At 52.2% G+C, this 17,956-nt stretch overlaps 1 protein-coding gene across 1 annotated transcript; it reads right to left on the reverse strand.

Moving 5' to 3' along the window:
• Positions 1-270: 270 nt before the first annotated feature.
• Positions 271-17,854, reverse strand: LOC138420323 (short transient receptor potential channel 2). The gene is made up of 13 exons (XM_069553458.1): positions 17,752-17,854; positions 14,859-15,578; positions 13,033-13,245; positions 11,793-11,957; positions 10,491-10,665; positions 7,275-7,475; positions 7,028-7,190; positions 5,711-5,803; positions 4,473-4,665; positions 3,788-3,915; positions 3,589-3,667; positions 1,964-2,093; positions 271-1,094 (listed from the first exon to the last, which is right to left on the reverse strand). Exons 1-13 carry the CDS (start codon positions 17,764-17,766, stop codon positions 703-705), a joined length of 2,667 nt encoding a protein of 888 aa, XP_069409559.1. The 5' UTR covers positions 17,767-17,854; the 3' UTR covers positions 271-702.
• Between the last annotated feature and the right edge of the window lie 102 nt (positions 17,855-17,956).

Genomic DNA, 17,956 nt, shown 5'->3' on the forward strand with positions numbered 1-17,956 from the left:
GGCAGGAAGGGGGACAGATGGCTTCCTTGGCCGTTTGTCTGACAAGGAATGCAGAGCCAAGGAAGGAAGCAACTTGCTGAAGGTCAGAGAGGTTGTTTTCAAACCAGGACCCTTGCCCCCCAGTTTCAGTTCCATCAAAAGTCTGAAGGAGCTCAAAGTAGGATCCTAAGCCCAAGATATTGGGTCCCCAGAGCAAGCCATTTTTCTGTGTCTGTCTCCCACCAGGGTTCATTTCAGCGTTGGTGATTTCAAAACATTATAAGACAGAGATTCTCACACTTTCTGGAGACATCTGAGCTCCAGAGCAGAGGCTTTATTGAGGCAAGAAAAGCAGCAGGGGCTCCCACGAAGTGACCCCCGCCCTCGGCTATCTAGGCTGCTGTGCTGCTGCTGTTGCTAAGTCGCTTCAGGCGTGTCTGACTCTGTGCAACCCCATAGACGGCAGCCCACTAGGCTCCTCTGTCTCTGGGATTCTCCAGGCAAGAATACTGGAATGGGTTGCCATTTCCTTCTCCAATGCATGAAAGTGAAAAGCAAAAGTGAAGTCGCTCAGTCGTGCCTGACTCTTAGCGACCCCATGGACTGCAGCCCACCAGGCTCCTTCGTCCATGGGATTTTCCAGGCAAGAGTGCTGGAGTGGGGGGCCATCGCCTTCTCTGAGGCTGCTCTAGTCAGCAACAGAAGAAGGGACCCTCCCCAGCATCAGGTCCCCTCCTTGGCTCCCAGGTCTGTCTCCTGGGGCAGGTCCCCAGCCCCCTCTGATTCTTGCTCCCTGTGCACTAATACGTGAGCTGGGGAGGAGGGGCCAGATTCCCCAGAGGCTGGAGCCTGAGCCCCTCCGGCATCTGGAAGCCCTGTTTCTGATGACTCCTGGGTCCCCCCTGTCACTGGCACTGCCAGCTCTGGGGTCTCAGGGATGGGGGGCCCCAGGTTCTGGAAGCTGCTGCGCACTCGGGTGATGTAGCGACTGAGGATGCTGGCTCCTCCGGGCGGCCGGCATGGCCCTGCCTCCACCACAGCCCGCTGCACACCTGCTACCTCACTCTGCAGTCGAGACACCGTCTTGGTCAGCTCTGTCAGTCTGTTGCCCAGGTCTGGGGGGTGGGAGTAGAGATGGGGGTGTCTCTCAGAAGGTGAGTCTGCCCTGGTCCATTTCTACCCTCAGCAGGGGAGGGCATGCTGGAGCATCCGGAAGGAGGAGAACTGGAGGAAGCGAGGGACTGGCACTGGGTTGTGGGCCAGGTGAGCAGGCTGCGTCAGGGTGGATGCATCAGCAGAGCTCGGGTGGTAAGGGTTTAGAAGATAGCAAAATGAAGGTCTTATGGACCAGAGAGGGGTCAGGAGCCATAGGGATGAGAATTGTCTATGGGTAGATATATGTATATCTGCCCAGTCCTCCTCTTCCCCATTTACATCTGTCCTGCTCACACCCACCCTCAGGGCCGAGTGCAGACCCAACCCTCTCTCTCTCTCCAGCTTCTGGTACTCTAGCCTTCTGCCTTCCCACGATAGGCTCTTCCTCTCCTTTGAGCTCTCACTGCAATTTGTTTCTCTTTTTTAAAGTACTTCCTGAGTAGGGAGATGGTTTCTCTTCCTCACCAAACTGAAAGCTTCCCATGTCTCCCTGCTGGGAACAAGGGGGCATAGCAATGAACTCTGAGTGAATGAATGATGAATAAAGTGAAAGAGTGAATGCATAAGGGAATGGTTGAGAGAATAAGTGAACACATAAATGAAGGTAGGAATGAAGGGATAAATGAAGGGAGTGGGATAAATGTCTGAATGGGGGGTGGGGCCAGGGGTTATTGAGTGCAAGGGCACACACACTCTGCAAGTTGCGGCTTCCAAGGGTGGGTCAGAGGGGGCCACAGAGAGAACTGCAGGCTGGACAAGGGGTGTGAGGCTGGGTGTTCCAGATGAGCAAGGGACAGGAATGGGAAAGCCTTGGAAGTAAGCAACTAACCTTTCCGACGAGTCTCCTCAAACTCCCGCTGGGCAGTCTCTATGTAGCGTTGCACCAGGGCCTTGATGACCCGAAGCCGGTAGGATCCACGCTCTCCCTCCCCAGGCCCTGCCCCTGCCCCAGGATTGGCCTGGGATGGGAAGACAGGAGAGTAAGAGGGATTCCTCAGCCCCTAGCCTTTTTCTCCTCACTGCAACCTCCCCCAGGCAATGAAGGATGGAGGCACGGTCTGTGCAGAGTTGTGTGTCCCCGAAGGCCGCACATCCAGACCTTCATGTAGTTCTGGCAGGTAGTCTGGATGGAGGTCACACATTGTGGAATGGCTGAGTGCAAGGGAACCAGGGAGGGAGGTGGGTGAGGGTTAGGAGAGGAAGAGGAGGAAGAGGGGAGTGGGCAAGGAGAAATGCTGAGCAGGACAGAGTTGAGCTCTCTCGTGCCACCAACCCATCCTTGATCTGAGTCAGGGCAGGTTAACCTTGTCCTTCCAATTCCTCAGAGGGGAGACTAGAGGATATGGGGATGCATCTGCATGGACTAGCTCATGTCAAGGAAATGGAAACCATCGTGCAAGTTAGAGTGATTGGTTCTAGGTCCAGTTTCAGACCTCAGGACAGAACCAGGAAGGCAAGTCAGGCCTTTGGGGCAGATAATAGAGAGAGGGAGCAGAGGTGAAGATGGCAAAGTGCTGGGCTTAGAAAACAGGCCGAAATCTCAGCTTGGTCACTTTGCCTCTGTGAGCCTTGAGCCAAGCTGCTCAGCTTCTTCAGGCTGAATGTCTCCAGACTGAATATGGAGATGGTGGGTTTCCCTGATGGTCCAGTGGTTAAGAATCTGCCTTGCAATGCAGGGGATGCTGGTACGATCCCTGGTCAGGAAAGATCCTACATGCCGTTTCTTTCTGCTGCTCTAGACTGTCAGTACTTCAAGGGTCCACCATTCTGCATATCTTTATTTCCAGCATAGGTGTGCTTAGGTAAGTATTTATTAAACAAACTATTGACCAATCAGATAAGGAAGGCCTACCTCATCAGGGGATCCAGGGGCCTCTGAGCCTCAGTGCTGGCCTATGGCTTCACAGAGCTGACCTTAGAGAGACCCTCAGGTAACATGTTTTAAGGGGAAAAGATGGGACCCCCTGCAATAATGCTATCTGAATTACGAGGGGTCTCATGCCAAGCCAGACTGAGTTAGGGAGCAGAGAAGCAGAGGTAAGTTAGTCCCCTGGAGGCCTGCCCTCCTCTCTCAGGCCTCAGTCACCTTCGAATTTCCCAGTGTGTGTGGCATTCTTCCCTTAGCTTCTAAATGTTTTACTGTGGAAAACATTCAACAGTTTCTTGGCTCGGTTCAGGGTAAAAAGTTTTGCCTGGAGATTATGGGGTATTGGTGGCTTGAGAGGAGGGTGGCATGGACTTCATTTTAAACTGCATGATATAGGATTGGAGATTTAGGGAATGGCCAGAGCCAGGAAGAGGGAAAGGCCACAGGAGAGAGTAGGAACTGGGAGACTTTCTGCAAACATACCGGGGAAGACAGATGAGCCAGGGGTGTTCAGCCAAATGGATGGTACAGAGTGCAGCTAAAGCCTGTGGTGAGGAAGACTCACAACAAGCACATGAGATACTCACAAAGGTGGGGATTGGGGGATAGTCTGGCTTCTTGGTTTTGCAGCAGAAGTGGCAACAGCAAATGAAGCGGAAAACTCTCCTGAGACATTGAGATGGTGGGAAGGGGTTAGTCAGGGGAAGGGGTCCAGGGAGATGGGGCAGGAGTGGGGTGGGAGTGCTGAGTGCTGGGGCTTGGGAGTGAGAGCTCTGAGGTCCTCACCTGAGCAGGTAGAAGATGGCCTTGGGGGAGGGCAGGATATTGAAGGGCACAGGCAATGTCAGGCCCTCTCGGAAGTAGGATAGGTAGAGTTTTGAGCGAGCAAACTTCCACTCCACGTCAGCAGCGTCCTGAGGGCAAGGAAGCAGGGGCTCAGGAAGAACCACTTTGGTGCCTAGCCCTCCTGCCCACTCAGTCTGCCCCATTTCCCCCAGTCCTCTGGTCTCTTATCTCCTGTGTGCCCACCACTTTCTTCTCCCTACTCTTGTCTCCATCCTCACCTATCATCCACATCTCCCGTTTGTACCCCACTTCCCACTTCCTCCCCATCATCTTGCCTCCTTCTGACATTCAATTCCTGCCAGCCTGTTCTCCAGCCCACAAACCCTAACTCATCCATCTCCTTCCCTCTCACTTCTCATGTTTCCACCTATTCTTCCACAACACACACTTTCTCCCAGCCCTAATGTGGAATGAGCGCTAGACTTGTGTCTGATAAAAACAATAACATCATCAAGACCCTCAATCTACAGACAAGGAAATTGAGGGCTTGAGAGGAAAACTTGTCCCCAGTCTCAAAACAAGGCAGTAGTGGTGACAGAGCAATCTCTTGACTCCTTGCATCCTGTTCCTTTCCTTCCCTTTCTCTCTTCTTCCCTCTGGCCTGAGTTGTCCTCAGTTCACGTACCTCAATCTTCTGGAATGAGTTGGTGATCATGGCAATGAGCATGTTGAGCAGCACAATCACCATGACGATGGTAAAGATGCCATAGAGGGCCCGGCCCATGAATTCCGGCACCAGGAACTGAGGCATGTCCACCACACTGTGTTCCTCCATGCCAAACATTGTCCAGAACAGAAACTGGAAGGTCTCATTGAAACTGGCACAGTGGGCCAAAAAGTAGGATGTCAGGGGTGGGAGATGAGCCTGGGGGCCACCCAGACTCACTCCTCCTCACCCTGGGGACCCAGCCAAAGGCGCTCTGCTTCCACGAAGCCTTTTGGACTGCTTGCTGTTTCTGAGCCAGAATTTACTGAGCACACAGCAGTGCCAGGAACAGGCGCTAAGGATGCAGCCATGAACAAGACAAGCAGAGTCCCTGTCTTCAGGGACTTTATGTTCTGGATGGAGATGGGGGTGAGATGGACACTTAACCAAACCTCTTCCATCCTCCACACTGTGTTCAGTGTGTTCTTTCTCAATGCTGAGCTGATGTGCTGGAGTTCTGTTTGTCAAACTTTAAATGCTCCTAACTACTCTCAGTCCAGATGCCTATTACGCAACCTACCTGAGGTTTTTAGCAAAGATACGTTTACTTAGCTGTTACCCATCAAAGAGCAGGAGGGCTCAGCCTGTTCATGCTACTGTGGAGTGACTGATCCCACCAGGGTCCTTGAAGGAGGCTGGAAAGAGTAGTTCCTGTCCCTAGCACTAAGATTCATGCTTTAAACCATGTCAGCAGAGTTTTTCAACATCCAGAAGCCAGAACATGAACAAGGATTCTTGGAAAAAAGGGTTGGTCTGAATAAAGCCTCCATTTACTTTGAGAAAGCTTTGACAAACATCCAGAGATCCAACCTCAAGTCCTTCAGCATCATTAATAAAACCATCATGTAGTTGCACTCATGAATTCATGATTGAATGATTGCTTGGGAGGCCACTTGGAACTCTCTGGCCTGGGAAAGGCAGGGTAAGGCAGGTTGGGTAAGGTTGGTTAAGGCAGGTTTCTTGGCAGGTCCTTTAGGAGCTCCATGACCTGGCCCCTCTCCCCTCTCCTGCCTCCTCTCTCAAAATCCCCTCCATGTGCCAGCCATGGAGGAAGTCTTGCTAGTCTCCAAACATACCCCCTTGCTTTGGTACATGTGCCCCTTTTGCCCAGAATGCCCAGACTCCCACCTGCCTGGCCTGCCTCTGCCCCGGCGTACTTGCCCAGCCGCTCGGTCTCCTGGTAGGGCACGTAGATGTTGTTGAGGCCACAGAGGAAGGCGGTCAGGATGATCATGAGGATGAACATGAACCTGGCAGGAAGCGGGATGGGGAAGGCTCAGTTCAGGGCTCTACCCTGGGAGAAGGCAGGCTCTAGGAAAAGGGATGGGGGTGATGGCTCCTAGGCTCAGCCTCTACTTGACAAGCATTCAGTCTGGTTATTATTAAGAAGAGAGAAATTAGGGGGTGGGAAATGAGAAGGGATTAAAAGGGTGTTGAAGCAAAAACTCTCCCTCCAGAATAAAGGGTTCTGGGTTGAAACAGTCAAAGTTGAGGATGGTCCAGGCTCCAAGGGAAGGACTGAGATGCTGAGATATGGTACAGGGATGGGGGAGAGTCACAGAGTCCTATTGGACAGGATTTCTCACCAGCAGAGTTAAAGTCTTGTGTGTGAGTTGAGTTGGCTTGCTGCAGGGAGAGATAGAAGCTGAGCTGAGCTGAAGATGTTCACATATGTAACCAAGGTTTTTTCCCATTAAGGGCACCCACTCCCATCCTACCTCAGGCAGGGGATTTCCAGGGAAGCAGGCATTAACTATGGGCTCTGACTAGGGAGAAAGGCCAGGTAGGCTGTAAATGATTAGATGATAATTATCAAGAAGACCAGATAATTCCATGAGTTCCAAGAGCAGTTGTACGGGGGGAACCATCCAAAGGGACCTCTGAGTCCAGTGTCTCACCTCAAATATGGGAAAGTGGAGCCCCAGGTTGCCATGGAGACAGCAACAGAACTGGCATGCCAACCAAGGGCTTTTTCTGCACTCGGTGGTTCTTGATCTTTGGAGTCATAGGTCTCTTTGAGAATCAGATGAAAGTTATAGATCCTCTCTGGCTTCCCAGGTGGCTCTTGTGGTAAAGAGCCTGCTTGCCAATGCAGACTTAAGAGACACAGGTTCAATCCCTGGGTCGGGAAGATCTCTTGGAGAAGGACATGGCAACCCACTCCAGTATTCTTGCCTGGAGAACCCCATGGACAGAGGAGCCTGGTGGGCTACTGTCCACAGAGTGGCAAAGAGTTGGACAGCTGAAGCAACTTAGCATGCACGCAGCACGTATAGACCCTCTCTGCAGAGATATGTATCTTGACATTTACATTCCCAAATTTTCCTATAGTTCCAGGGTTTCCAAGGTCTTTGGAGCCTGTACAAGGAACCCAGGTTAAGAACCCCTGTGCTAACTAGAGCTGGGGAACTTCAGAAGGAGGTCAGATGGGGTCCATCGGAGGGGAGGATGCTCGGAGCAGAGGCGGTACGCACCGGATCATGTCGTCAATCATCCTGCCCATGGAAATCTGCAGGGTGCCCAGCGACTCATGGGCCGGCAGGATGGAGGCCAGGCGGGTGAAGCTGAGCATGCTGGTGACAGCAAAGAGCACCTCAGCCAGGAACTGGGGGTCCTCCGTGCGCCACTCACTCCGCTCTGTGCCGGGGGGAATAGGCTGAGGCTGAGAGCCAAGGAAGAGAGGGGACCAGGGGAGTCAGGGCTGCGCTGAGGGGCACTCACCAGCCGAGGTGAAGTAGTGGCAGGCAGCCCCATCAGGGGCATCCTGGCAGTGCTTGTGTGCAAGCCCGGCCAGGAGGAGGCGCAGAGTGAAGGCCGCCAGGTACAGGGAGAGGATGACCATATCCAGGAAGTTCCACCAGTCCAGGAGGTAACTGCGCAGGCCCTCGATCCACACCTCCTTACACTCAAACCACAGGAAGCCTGAAGGAGGCAGCAGGGCGCCAGCACCGGGTGAGGCACCCCCTGCATCCAGGTCGGAGCTGGATGTGTGGGCGTGGTTGGGGGGGAACATCTCCACCGGGAGAGGGGGATCTAAAATATCCCAGGCTTGAAAGTGATAAAATGTAGGCATTTAGTCTGCTTCAATGTCACAAAGATCTTACACGGAAATAAAAAGGACTCCTGGCTGATGCAGATTCGGTGGCTGTGGGGCCAGTTTCAGTGATCCGATCAGCTGATAAACTCAGAAAGTAACACCTGGAGAGGCTGGTTATTGGGAGGGGATGATCTAAATCTGGGTCTCCCTGCCCTCCACCAAATACGCACTGGACAAATATTTAGAGAATATTGATTTGAAGCGGCTCCAAATTATCAACCTGCTCATGATCAGCCCAGGGCCCAAGGCCAGGCCTGGGGAGGGAGGGTCTTGGGAGCTGGACCCCATTAGCTAGGTGACCCTGCCACGTCGTGCCCTTCTCTGCTCCCTGGATACAAGCATGTGCATTTTCACTCATGGTTGTATCCACAGCTAGAAAGCCCTTCCACACCCTTTAGAAGCTGGGCTCACCTTTGCGACCCAGGTCAAATCTCACCTCCTCTCCGAAGCCTTCTCTAACCGGGGCAGTGAATTTCACAGCTCTCTTAAGACCTCTGTGATGCCGTCACCATGGAGCACTGCAAGATATCTCTTCCTGGGTCTGTCCCCTTCCCCTCCCTGAACTTGGAACCCCTCAAGGCAGGGACTGTGGTCGATTCACCTCCTTGTCCGCAGTGCCCAGAACAAGGCCCAGCAATCACTACTGGATAAACACTGATTAAGCTCCCATCATGTGCCAGTGGGATCCTGTGGTGAAGAAGACATACAGGCCTCCCCGGGCTCGTATTCTAGTGAGGGAGGTGGGCAAGTAGCCAAGTTGTTACAGCCCAGAGTGGTCAGCGCTAAGGTGAAGGAGAGCAGGGGAACAGAGGCTGTCTTTGGAGTGTTCAGGAACTGATCCTCACCCTGATTTGGGAACCAGGGAAAGCTTCACTTCTCACAGAGAGTGATGTTTGAGCTGAGACTGGATGGAGGAGCGGAAGCTGGGGCAGCATGGAAGGGGTGGGGGTTGTGGGCCTGGAGACAAGCAGGGCGTGGTGGGAACTGAGTCCATTTCCATGGCAACTGAGCACCTTGTGAAGGTGGGATGGCTGTCAGTGGTGTATGTTGAATGGGTGGATGGAACCCTATTTATTTAAAATATCTTTATTTGGCTGCACAGGGTCATATTTGCAGCATGCCAGATCTTCAATCTTTGTTGAGCATGTGGGATCTGTAACTGTGGCATGCAGAATCTTTTTTAAATATGGTGTGTGGGATCTAGTTCCCTAACCAGGGATTGAACCCGGGCCCCCTGCATTGAGAGTGTGGAGTCTTAACCACCGGATCACAAGAGAAGTTCCTGGATAGAATCCTAATTAATTTATCCATGTGTTCTCAGGGCTTTGCTCACAATAGACCAGCAGCAGGTGTTCACTACATGAAGAAATGAAGAATGTTGTTTCTTAAGACTTCTTCCTCTGCAGGCAGGAACGATACTGGTTTCACCTCCACCCAATACAGGTCAATAATGATTAGTAAACAGTTGGATGGGACACTTTTCCTCTTGGATCACTCTTATTTTCTTCTCCAGAGTTTCTTGGCCAAATTTCCTTTTGTGCCTCACTGACTGACTTGTTACAGGGTGGAGGAGCAGACTTAGTCTGCTGATGGTTTGGGAGTTGCCAGCTAAGCTAGAGGTAAGTCAAGAGAAGATAGATGAGGAAGGTGCCCAACCTAGCTGCTGAGCTGACTAACCAAATGCTCGGCAGAGCTCTGGGGATTCTCGTCAACTGCATTTGCTGAACTGTTTGAGAAAATGCAGTTTTGCTATAGAAGGAAAGAACACCAATAGAATGGATGAAACGTATGCCTTAAGCATATGTAAGTTAGTTATCCAGGTGACATGTTGGACAAATAAAGCAAGTAGAACACACGTGTTGGGCTTCCCAAGTGATGCAGTGGCCAAGAAACTGCCGGCCACTGTAGGAGATGGAAGAGACGCCGGTTCAATCCCTGGGCCAGGAATATCCCTTGGGGTAGGAAATGGCAACTCACTTCAGTATTCTTGCCTGGAAAATTGCATGGACAGAAGAGCCTGGTGGGCTATTGTCCATGGGGTCACAATGAGTGAGACATGACAGAGTGACTGAGTGCACACACACACACACACACACAGAGCATATGTGTGTGAACACATGTAGAATAGTCAGGGTTGACACTCAATATTAGTGACACACTGAATATACACAAGACAGATGAGGCCCTTAGGATTCATCTGATCTTAAATTAGTTCCCCACTGGTAATACCTAGTGGCCTCACAAGTCCTCTGCAACAAAATTGCAAAGAAAAGTCATAGCTGCTCACCAGGATGATTAGTAAGCCACAGCTATACATATGTGCCCCTGTGTTTCTCCTGCAGATCAAGTGCTGGGCCCAGGCAGCTTCTGGCTACTGTATCCTCTGCTCAGACCTCACATCTGGTCCTTAAAACAGCACCGTCATAAGTACACCATTTATATGTACTTATGTAATAAACTGTATGATTCAAGCATCTTAATTTGGTCTATGAGTCATTCTGCTCCATGACCTTTGGGATAGATTGCCTGGTGGTGTACTTGCTGGCTACCGTTAGACCAAGGTGATCTGCCACCTGACACCATGGACCAGTGTCTTATTTGCAAGAGGATATGAATATCCAGAATGGGCAGCGACTAATGCCAGGGTAGGGGAAGAATGGGGTCCATACTCAGAGATCTATCACAGGGAAACCCATGGTGAACTAGAGCCCCGAGAGGTCTGGTTACATATTCAGGGAGCATCCATAGGGGCCGCCCCGTATAGGGGTGCTCACTGTGAAGAAAAGTGAGGGGGTCCCCAGGAGGGAGTCTACCACAAATAAAAGGCCTCACCCATGTACCTGCAACCCAAACCATGTGTAGTGAAGTCTCCCAGACGCTCTGGCTGCGGCCTCGGAAGGTACTCAGCTGCGTCTCCATGACCAGGGACTCTCCCAGCAGGAAGATGAGGAACCACAGGTAGGAGGCCGAGTGCAGCAGGAACTTCAGCACCGGGATCTTCAGCAGGCGGCCAAGCTGCAGGGAAGGAAGGAGAGCAGGCTTCTCAGAGTCCTGCTCACACCTCTCCCCTCCCAGGAGAACTTCTGGAGTGCTCAGCCCCCATGTGTCTCCTCCTTTCATTCACTCACTCATTCAGACGTTTATCAAGAATGTACTGTATATTAGGCTTTCCCCTTTCATATTGATGTTTTCCTTCACAACTGTAGGAGGTAGGTATCATTATTTCCGTTTTTAAGCTAGGAACTGAGGATCACAGAAGTAACTTTCCCTGGCGGGGGGGTCCCCCAGGCTCTTCGATCACAGCCATGTTAAAAAGTAAGTTTATCATCTTTGGATCTCAAACATCTTCCTCTTCTTCCTGTGTCCCCATCCTAGAAAACATCCCGACCACCCAGACCAGGAAGCTTGAAGGCATCCCTGAATCCTTTTCCTTTCTCTCACACACTCTGACAGTCTCTTGGACTCCCACCCCTCCCCCAATCCATCCTTCATATCCCTAGGAGAGAGAACTTTCTAAAACACAAAACTAATAGGATCTCTCACCTCATTACAATCCTCCAGCGGCTCCCAACATTGCATAAGGTTCTGTGGAACCTGGGCCCCTGCTTGCTTCCCACCATTTGCTAATTGCTATTTGCACTTATGCTTTAGCTGCACAGAATTCCTTTCAGTCTCTCTAATGCTTTGCATTCTCCTTCCCTGGGATGTTGAATGGATGCCCTTTTCCTGCCTCCTGGAGCACTGCTTACCCTATTCCTCACCTGGTTTACAGGGTCTTGATTTTTTTTTATATCCACAGTGCCAGGGATGATGTCTGGCTTATAGGAAGGAATAGAAATGTCTGAGTCCAAAAGGGCCCCCAAAGAATTTGAGGTTGGGGTGGGGGTCTCATTAGGAGAGACTGCATATAGGACTCAGGCTTTGGAGGCAGAGAGACCTCAGTTTCAATCCCAGCTCTGCTGTTTCCTGCGGACAAAAGAGAATTTCTGTTCCCTGTGTCTTCACTGTAAAATCCAGGTGCAATGCCTGCCTTCCAGAACCACCTCAAACTACCTAAAAGGAACAGTAAGGGCCCAGCTCAGGGCTTGGCATAAAACAAGTGCTCAATAAATTACAATTATCATTATTTCTATTCTTAGTACCCGGGACTTGGGCGCCAGCCAGTAGCCAAGGCAGAGGAAGGGCATGGTGAGGAAGATGAGGAAGGCGACAAAGAGCTTCCAGATGGTGGTGCTCCCACGCCAGCCAGCCAGGTTCCCACACCAGATGGAGGACAGGACTTGCTGGCAGATGGGGTGTGCTACAAACTAAACAGAGAAGGGTGTGAGCGGAGCGAGTGACCACGGCCAGCGAGGAAGAAGAGGAGTCAGTCAGGCGCCCTGACTTCCTTGTATAGAAAGTGAACCATGTTTCTTTTCTCCCCAGGGCAGCCAGCTAAGAAGAGAGGCAACCCACTTGCCAAGTGACCTTGGGCAGACTCCACCCCTCTTTGGGACTTAGTTTCCTAGTCTATGAAGGAGAAACTGAGCTCAAAGAATTTTCTGGACTCTCCAGATCTCACATTGTTGAATCTAAGCCAGGCAGTGGTGGGTGCAACTGGATATGGGTCCTAGAATCCTGAGGGTTCTTTGTCTTCTTAGGGATGTGGGGTCCCAGGCAGCAAGGAAAGGGAGGAGGAAGGCAGGAGCAGGGAAGGTAGAATTTGCTGACTTGGGCAGTCATTGGAAAGGAAGGTTTCTAATTAAGCTCCTGGTGGGCTAGGATATCTGAGGGTGGGTGAGAGGGAGGAGTAATAGGCTGGGGGAGGCTAGAAAGGGCACATGTCTTTGGCGTAGGGGTGGGCATCTAATGAAATGGGGAATAATGGAATCACTTGATATTTCAGCCCTGAGAGATCTAGTCTAATCTTGCTGGATAGAGTGAGATATTGAAGTATAACCACAGAAAAAGCCCAGACCAAACCTACTCAGCAGGCCAACAAGTAAAACTCAGAAGTCTGGTCTGGTTGGGTCATGGGACTTCCAAGGATGGGCAGAGGTTAGGGACTTAGACTGACAGTAAGAAGGGAGGGTGGGGGATCCCCAGGATCAAGGGCCTGGAGAGAAGGGTGCTCAGAATCAAGATCTAAGAGGGGTCCTGGGACTTCCCCAGTGGTCCAGTGGCTAAGACTCTGTACTCCCAATGCAGGTGACCTGGGTTCGATCCCTGGATGGGGAATTAGATCCACGTGCCACAACTAAATCTTGGCACAAAGAAATCTAAATATTAAAAAAAAAATAATGAGATGGTCCTGAGGGCAGAGAAATGACTTGCTTAGGGTTGGAGAGGGGCCATCTAGAGGGGGCAGGGCAGGGCAGGGGAGGCGGGCAGGGCCCAGCTGACCCGCTTCTGGTTGTAGTTGACGGCCAGTCGCAGCCTCGCCAGGTTGGGGATGCCTTCCTCAAAGGCCTGGCCCAGACGCTCGGCCTCAGGCTCAGTCTCGCTGTCCTCGCCCAGGTCATTGAGCACCGCGGTGACCTCGCTCTGGTTCCGGCACATGCCCAGCAGTTCAAAGCCGTAGTCCTGGCTCAGCGACTCCAGGGCAATGTACTCGGGCTGTAGGGAGAAAGTCCAGGTGGGCTGGTCATCCTGCGGGCCCAGCCAGGTTGGGTCAGCCCACCCTCCTGACACTGGGCCTGGGCCACTCTGTCCTGCCCTCAGCTGCCACTTCCCCACAGCTGATGTCACCCTAAACCATCTATTCCTTTCTTCTCTGCCACCCCGCTTGTCCTCCTGGCTATAACGAGGCACCTGCTGTGTCAACATTGCTTCTCTGGTGCCACATCTATCTCATTGCTGAGTCATTTCAACACAGACCCCCATCACCTCTGCTCACCCCTTGTCCTTTCCTTTCCCTCTGCCTGTTTCAGTTTTGCTCCTGCTCTTCATGCCTTCTTGGGTTCATTACTTTTGCTACCTTATACGAAAACACATGCTGGCAGTTTTGGAAGCTGCAGAGTGGGCAGCTCTTGCCTCCACTTTCCCCTACCTAGCTTCAGTCTTACTTGGGGCCCTAACACCAGAGAGAATCCAGGCTAGGACTCCAGGAGGCCCAGCACGGTCCCTCAGGTGGCAGCACCCTTGGTTATGCGTGTCCCCTTTCCAAGTCTCTGTCCCTTGCTGGGAAGGTGGGGATGGTCATTCCTGCGTCTCCTTCTGCAGGCTGCTGTGTGGATGGAGGGAAAGGCCCTGGGAGAGGGCTGCTCTTCCTGCTACCTGGACATGGGGGCCCTCATTCTCTGATTCTTTGACTCTAGAGAAGCAGCACGCTCCTCCCCTGGCTCACCTGGCACGGGTTACATCCAGCCCTAGGCCTCTGTTTCAATATCCCTGTCTGTTTCCTCGCCTAATGGTAGTTGTCACCATGGGGATCAAGCTGGGCTGGCACCGAGAGGATGTCAGTGGATGAGTGATGGATGGAACTAGACTGTGAATTCAAGGCCCCTGATCAGTCCTGGCCTCCAGGCCTTCCCTTCAGGTGTTCTGTCTGCACAGAGCCCCTGCTCTCATCCCATGTCTCCTTTTGCTAGCTCAGAGTCTTTGCTTGTCCTGAACCCCTACATCAAATATCCTCCCTACTCCTCACTTGTGTTAAACCAGCTGGTCGTGTAGCCAAGGTTAATCCCACTTCCTCTAAGGAGTCTGCCCTGCACATGCTGTAGCCCCCTATTTTCTGGCCCTTGGAAGCCCTGTAGCACCATCCACAGAGGCCCCGAATGAAGCTGAGCCTCTGGGGAGTCTCGTCCGCCTCACTCTGCCCTCTTCCACCTTGCTGTGATCATGAGCTCAAGGCCCCAACACAGGGTGCTCTAGGTGGGACCACAGAGGCATTCAGAAAGGACAGGTTTCTACTGAATGTTATCTCTAAATCTGTCCAGCTGTTTTTCTATCTGCGTTCTCCCTCCTCCATCAGACAGACCCAGGACACCCCTAGGGTGGGGTATGTGTTGCCCCCATGAGACTAGGAGCTCCTGGAGTGACAGCTATCTGCCATTAGAATGAATCCCCTTCAGGGCAGTATTCTGGCACTCTCCATCAGAATGGAGGTTTCCTGAGAACATCTTTCTGTTTTTCCTCTCTTCCCAGAACACCCACCAGAGACCCGACCATGCCCCGGTGGAAGGACAGATACAGGGCACTGAGGGTAGGGGGAGGGAGCAGAAACCAACCTTAAACTCAGGCTCCTTGCGGGCAAGGTGCCGGAGCTCGCGGCTGAGCTGGAAGGCAGCGAGCATGGCGTCCTCGCTGGCCAGTGAGAGATGGGCGCGGCTGGCGATGCCGCGGTAGGTGTTGATGCGAGACAGGGAGAACTTGAGCAGGTCGTAGCGGCGCGCGTTGCTGCACTCGAGGCAGGCGCAGGAGACGGGGTGAGGCCGTGCGATGGTGTGACCCTGGCCCATGAGCAGCTGGGCGACCTCATATAGGTCCTTCTGGCAGGCCAGGGTGAGGGGCGTGACCCCGGGGGCGAAGCGGGAGGCATCGATCGACGAGTCAAAGAAAGCCAGTGAGGAAGACCTGGTGTCCACCTTGCGGCCCTTCTCGCGTTCCAGCCGGGCCAGCAGGTGACGCACCACTGCGGGTTGGTTTGTGTCCACAGCCACCAGCAGGGCCTCGTGGATCTGGCGGAAGTCGAACTTGACGTTGGCCAGCAGCACATCAGTGATGGCCTCGTGGCCCAGGCGGATGGCCAGATTGAGGGCCTCCCTCCAGGAGCGGTCCTCGGCCTCCTCCACATTCCGGGGGGGCCCGCCTGGCCCGCTGCCCAGGGCCTCAACCCCCACCTCCAGCAGCTGCTGCACCAGGCCTATATGTCCCTCCTGGATGGCACCCAGCAGTGGAGCGGGGAACTTCAGCTTTCTGTTCATGATCTCTGTCCAGTTAGGCTGAGGCTGGATGAAGGAGCAGACAGGGTGAGACCTCGAGCCCCCAACCTTCTTTACTGGGGGCCTCCCTCACCCTTCCATTTTCAAGCCCTTAACCCTCTATACCTAGCCACCATTATAGTCTTCCTGGTGGCTCAGATGGTAAAGAGTCTGCCTGCCATGTGGGAGACCTGAGTTCAGTCCCTGGGTGGGGAAGATCCCCTGGAGAAGGAAATGTAAACCCACTCCAATATTCCTGCCTGGAAAAATCCCATGGACAGAGGAGCCTGGGGGACTAGTCCGTGGGGTCACAAAGAGTTGGACATGACTGAGCGACTTCACTTTCACTTTCATCCCAAACACAAGTTTTTGTTTTAAGGTACACTTAATGTTTGGGCTTTCCAGGTGGTGCTAGTGGTCAAGAACTTGTCTGCCAACACAGGAGTCAGAGACGTGGGTTCCATCCCTGGGTCAGGAAGATCCTCTGGAAAAGGACATCACAACCCACTCCAGTATGCTTGCCTGGAGAATCCCACGGACATGGGAGCCTGGTGGGCTACAGTTCACAGGGTCGCAAAGAGCTGGACATGACTGAAGCAACTTAGCATATAGTATTTAAGTACAGGTAGTTTTTTAAACCCTCAGAAGTATGTAACTCATTCAATTCTTAAATAACCCTATAAGGCAGGAGCTATCACTTCACCCTGTCCCCAGTTTAACAGAAGAGGAAACCAAGACTTGCCAAGCCACTGAGACAGGGTGGTCGCCCAGGCAGTTTGGTTGAGAAGCTGGTGTTCCTAGCTATTCTTCCGTAGTACTTCTCAACTCAAATAAAAATTAGTAGTAGTAGGTAGCGTTTGGATTTCTGGAATCTCTACTTCAAAACCTCCCAAATGTGGTAAACACTTTCCCTCCTTTAAGAAGGAAAATGATGCTACCAGTTTTATCTGTTTTACTCTGAAACTAAATTCGACATTAAATGATATATACTCTAGTATGTATAGTTTATATAATGTGATCATCTTGTATAATGACAATATGAAAGTCCTCCCACGCCCAGTTATGTCTATGTAGGGAATACACTTCATGTCCATATTTTCCAGGAACTAATCATTTTAGAAATACCCTTTCATACCGTAATAGTTTCTTGTATATTTTTGTTTAGCTGTTAGTCAACAATATCCCATTGACTGGTATGAAATGCTGATAATATTTAGAAAATTGGTCTTGGTTGAAAAATGCATCTTTTAAAGTTGAGTGGCTTAAAACCACACACATTTATTCTCTTACAGTTCACGCAGTCAGAACTAAATCATATCATGAGGCTAAAGTCAAGGTGCTAGCGGGGCAGGGTGGCTCTAGGGTAGAATCCTTTTCCAGCGTAACTGCCTGGCAGCTACGTCCCAGAGTCACATCCCTTGCATTCCTTAGTTTATGGCCACTTCCTTCAGCTTTAAAAGCCAGTGGCATAGACTCTCAATCTCCTGAAGATATAAAGATTAAAAACATGTTCTTAGTCACTATTTTATTGTGTGGATTCAGGTTAGGAAAGAGTTCTTCACACTCTTCATCCAAGTTATTCATCCAGTTCTGACGGGGGCCACCTCCCTCAGCACAACTCCCACCTCACAGGAAGCCATACACAGTGGGGCCGCTGTGGGCAGCCTGGGAAGGAGCAGATTGAAGCAGGACAGGGCTGCCCTGGGAGTGGGACTCCCAGGTGGGCACACAGATCTCTCCAGGACCTGCTCCCATCTTGTTGACATCCTCTTCCAGCTGCTCCTCCCTGGCAAAGTCCCAGAGCTTCTGAAGGACAGGTCCAGACACGTCCACACAGGAGGGTCTTCGAACTGGGTTTTTCCCAAGCCCCTGAGCACTGACCAGGCTTCGCGGCAGGATCCCACCAGGCTCTCCTCCACCAACTCGCCAGCTCTGCCCTCTCCTGTTCTGGGCAGCACTCCCTCCAACCCCCTGGTGCTGCCTTGCCCCTCTTTCCCACCAGGCCCAGCCCTTCCTCACTGCTCTTCTTTCTGTGCCCAGGTTTGGGCCTCCGACTGCTCTCCTCCCACCCGCAGGGTGGTGTCCCCCACCTGCCTGGCAGCTATGTTGTCCCCGCCACTCCTCTGAGTCAATCTATTGTTTTAATCACAGCCAGAAATGGGACAAGGATAGGGGAAGGCAGGGAACAGAGGCCTCTTACCGTGAGGGGGTCCATGGCTGCACCCACCTATGCTGGCGGGGACAGCAGGAGAGAACACCGGCTCCTCTGTCTGCTCCCCTAGCTGTGCCGAGCTTTCTCTTTCCTACCCCTTCCAAACCCTGCCCTCCCTCTACCAGGCCCAGCTGCTCCCCTTCTGCCCTGTACCCTGGAGACCAGGGGAACTGGTGTTAGTGCCACACAACGA

This window comes from Ovis canadensis, chromosome 15, assembly GCF_042477335.2.
Source record: "Ovis canadensis isolate MfBH-ARS-UI-01 breed Bighorn chromosome 15, ARS-UI_OviCan_v2, whole genome shotgun sequence".
NCBI lineage: Eukaryota > Metazoa > Chordata > Mammalia > Artiodactyla > Bovidae > Ovis > Ovis canadensis.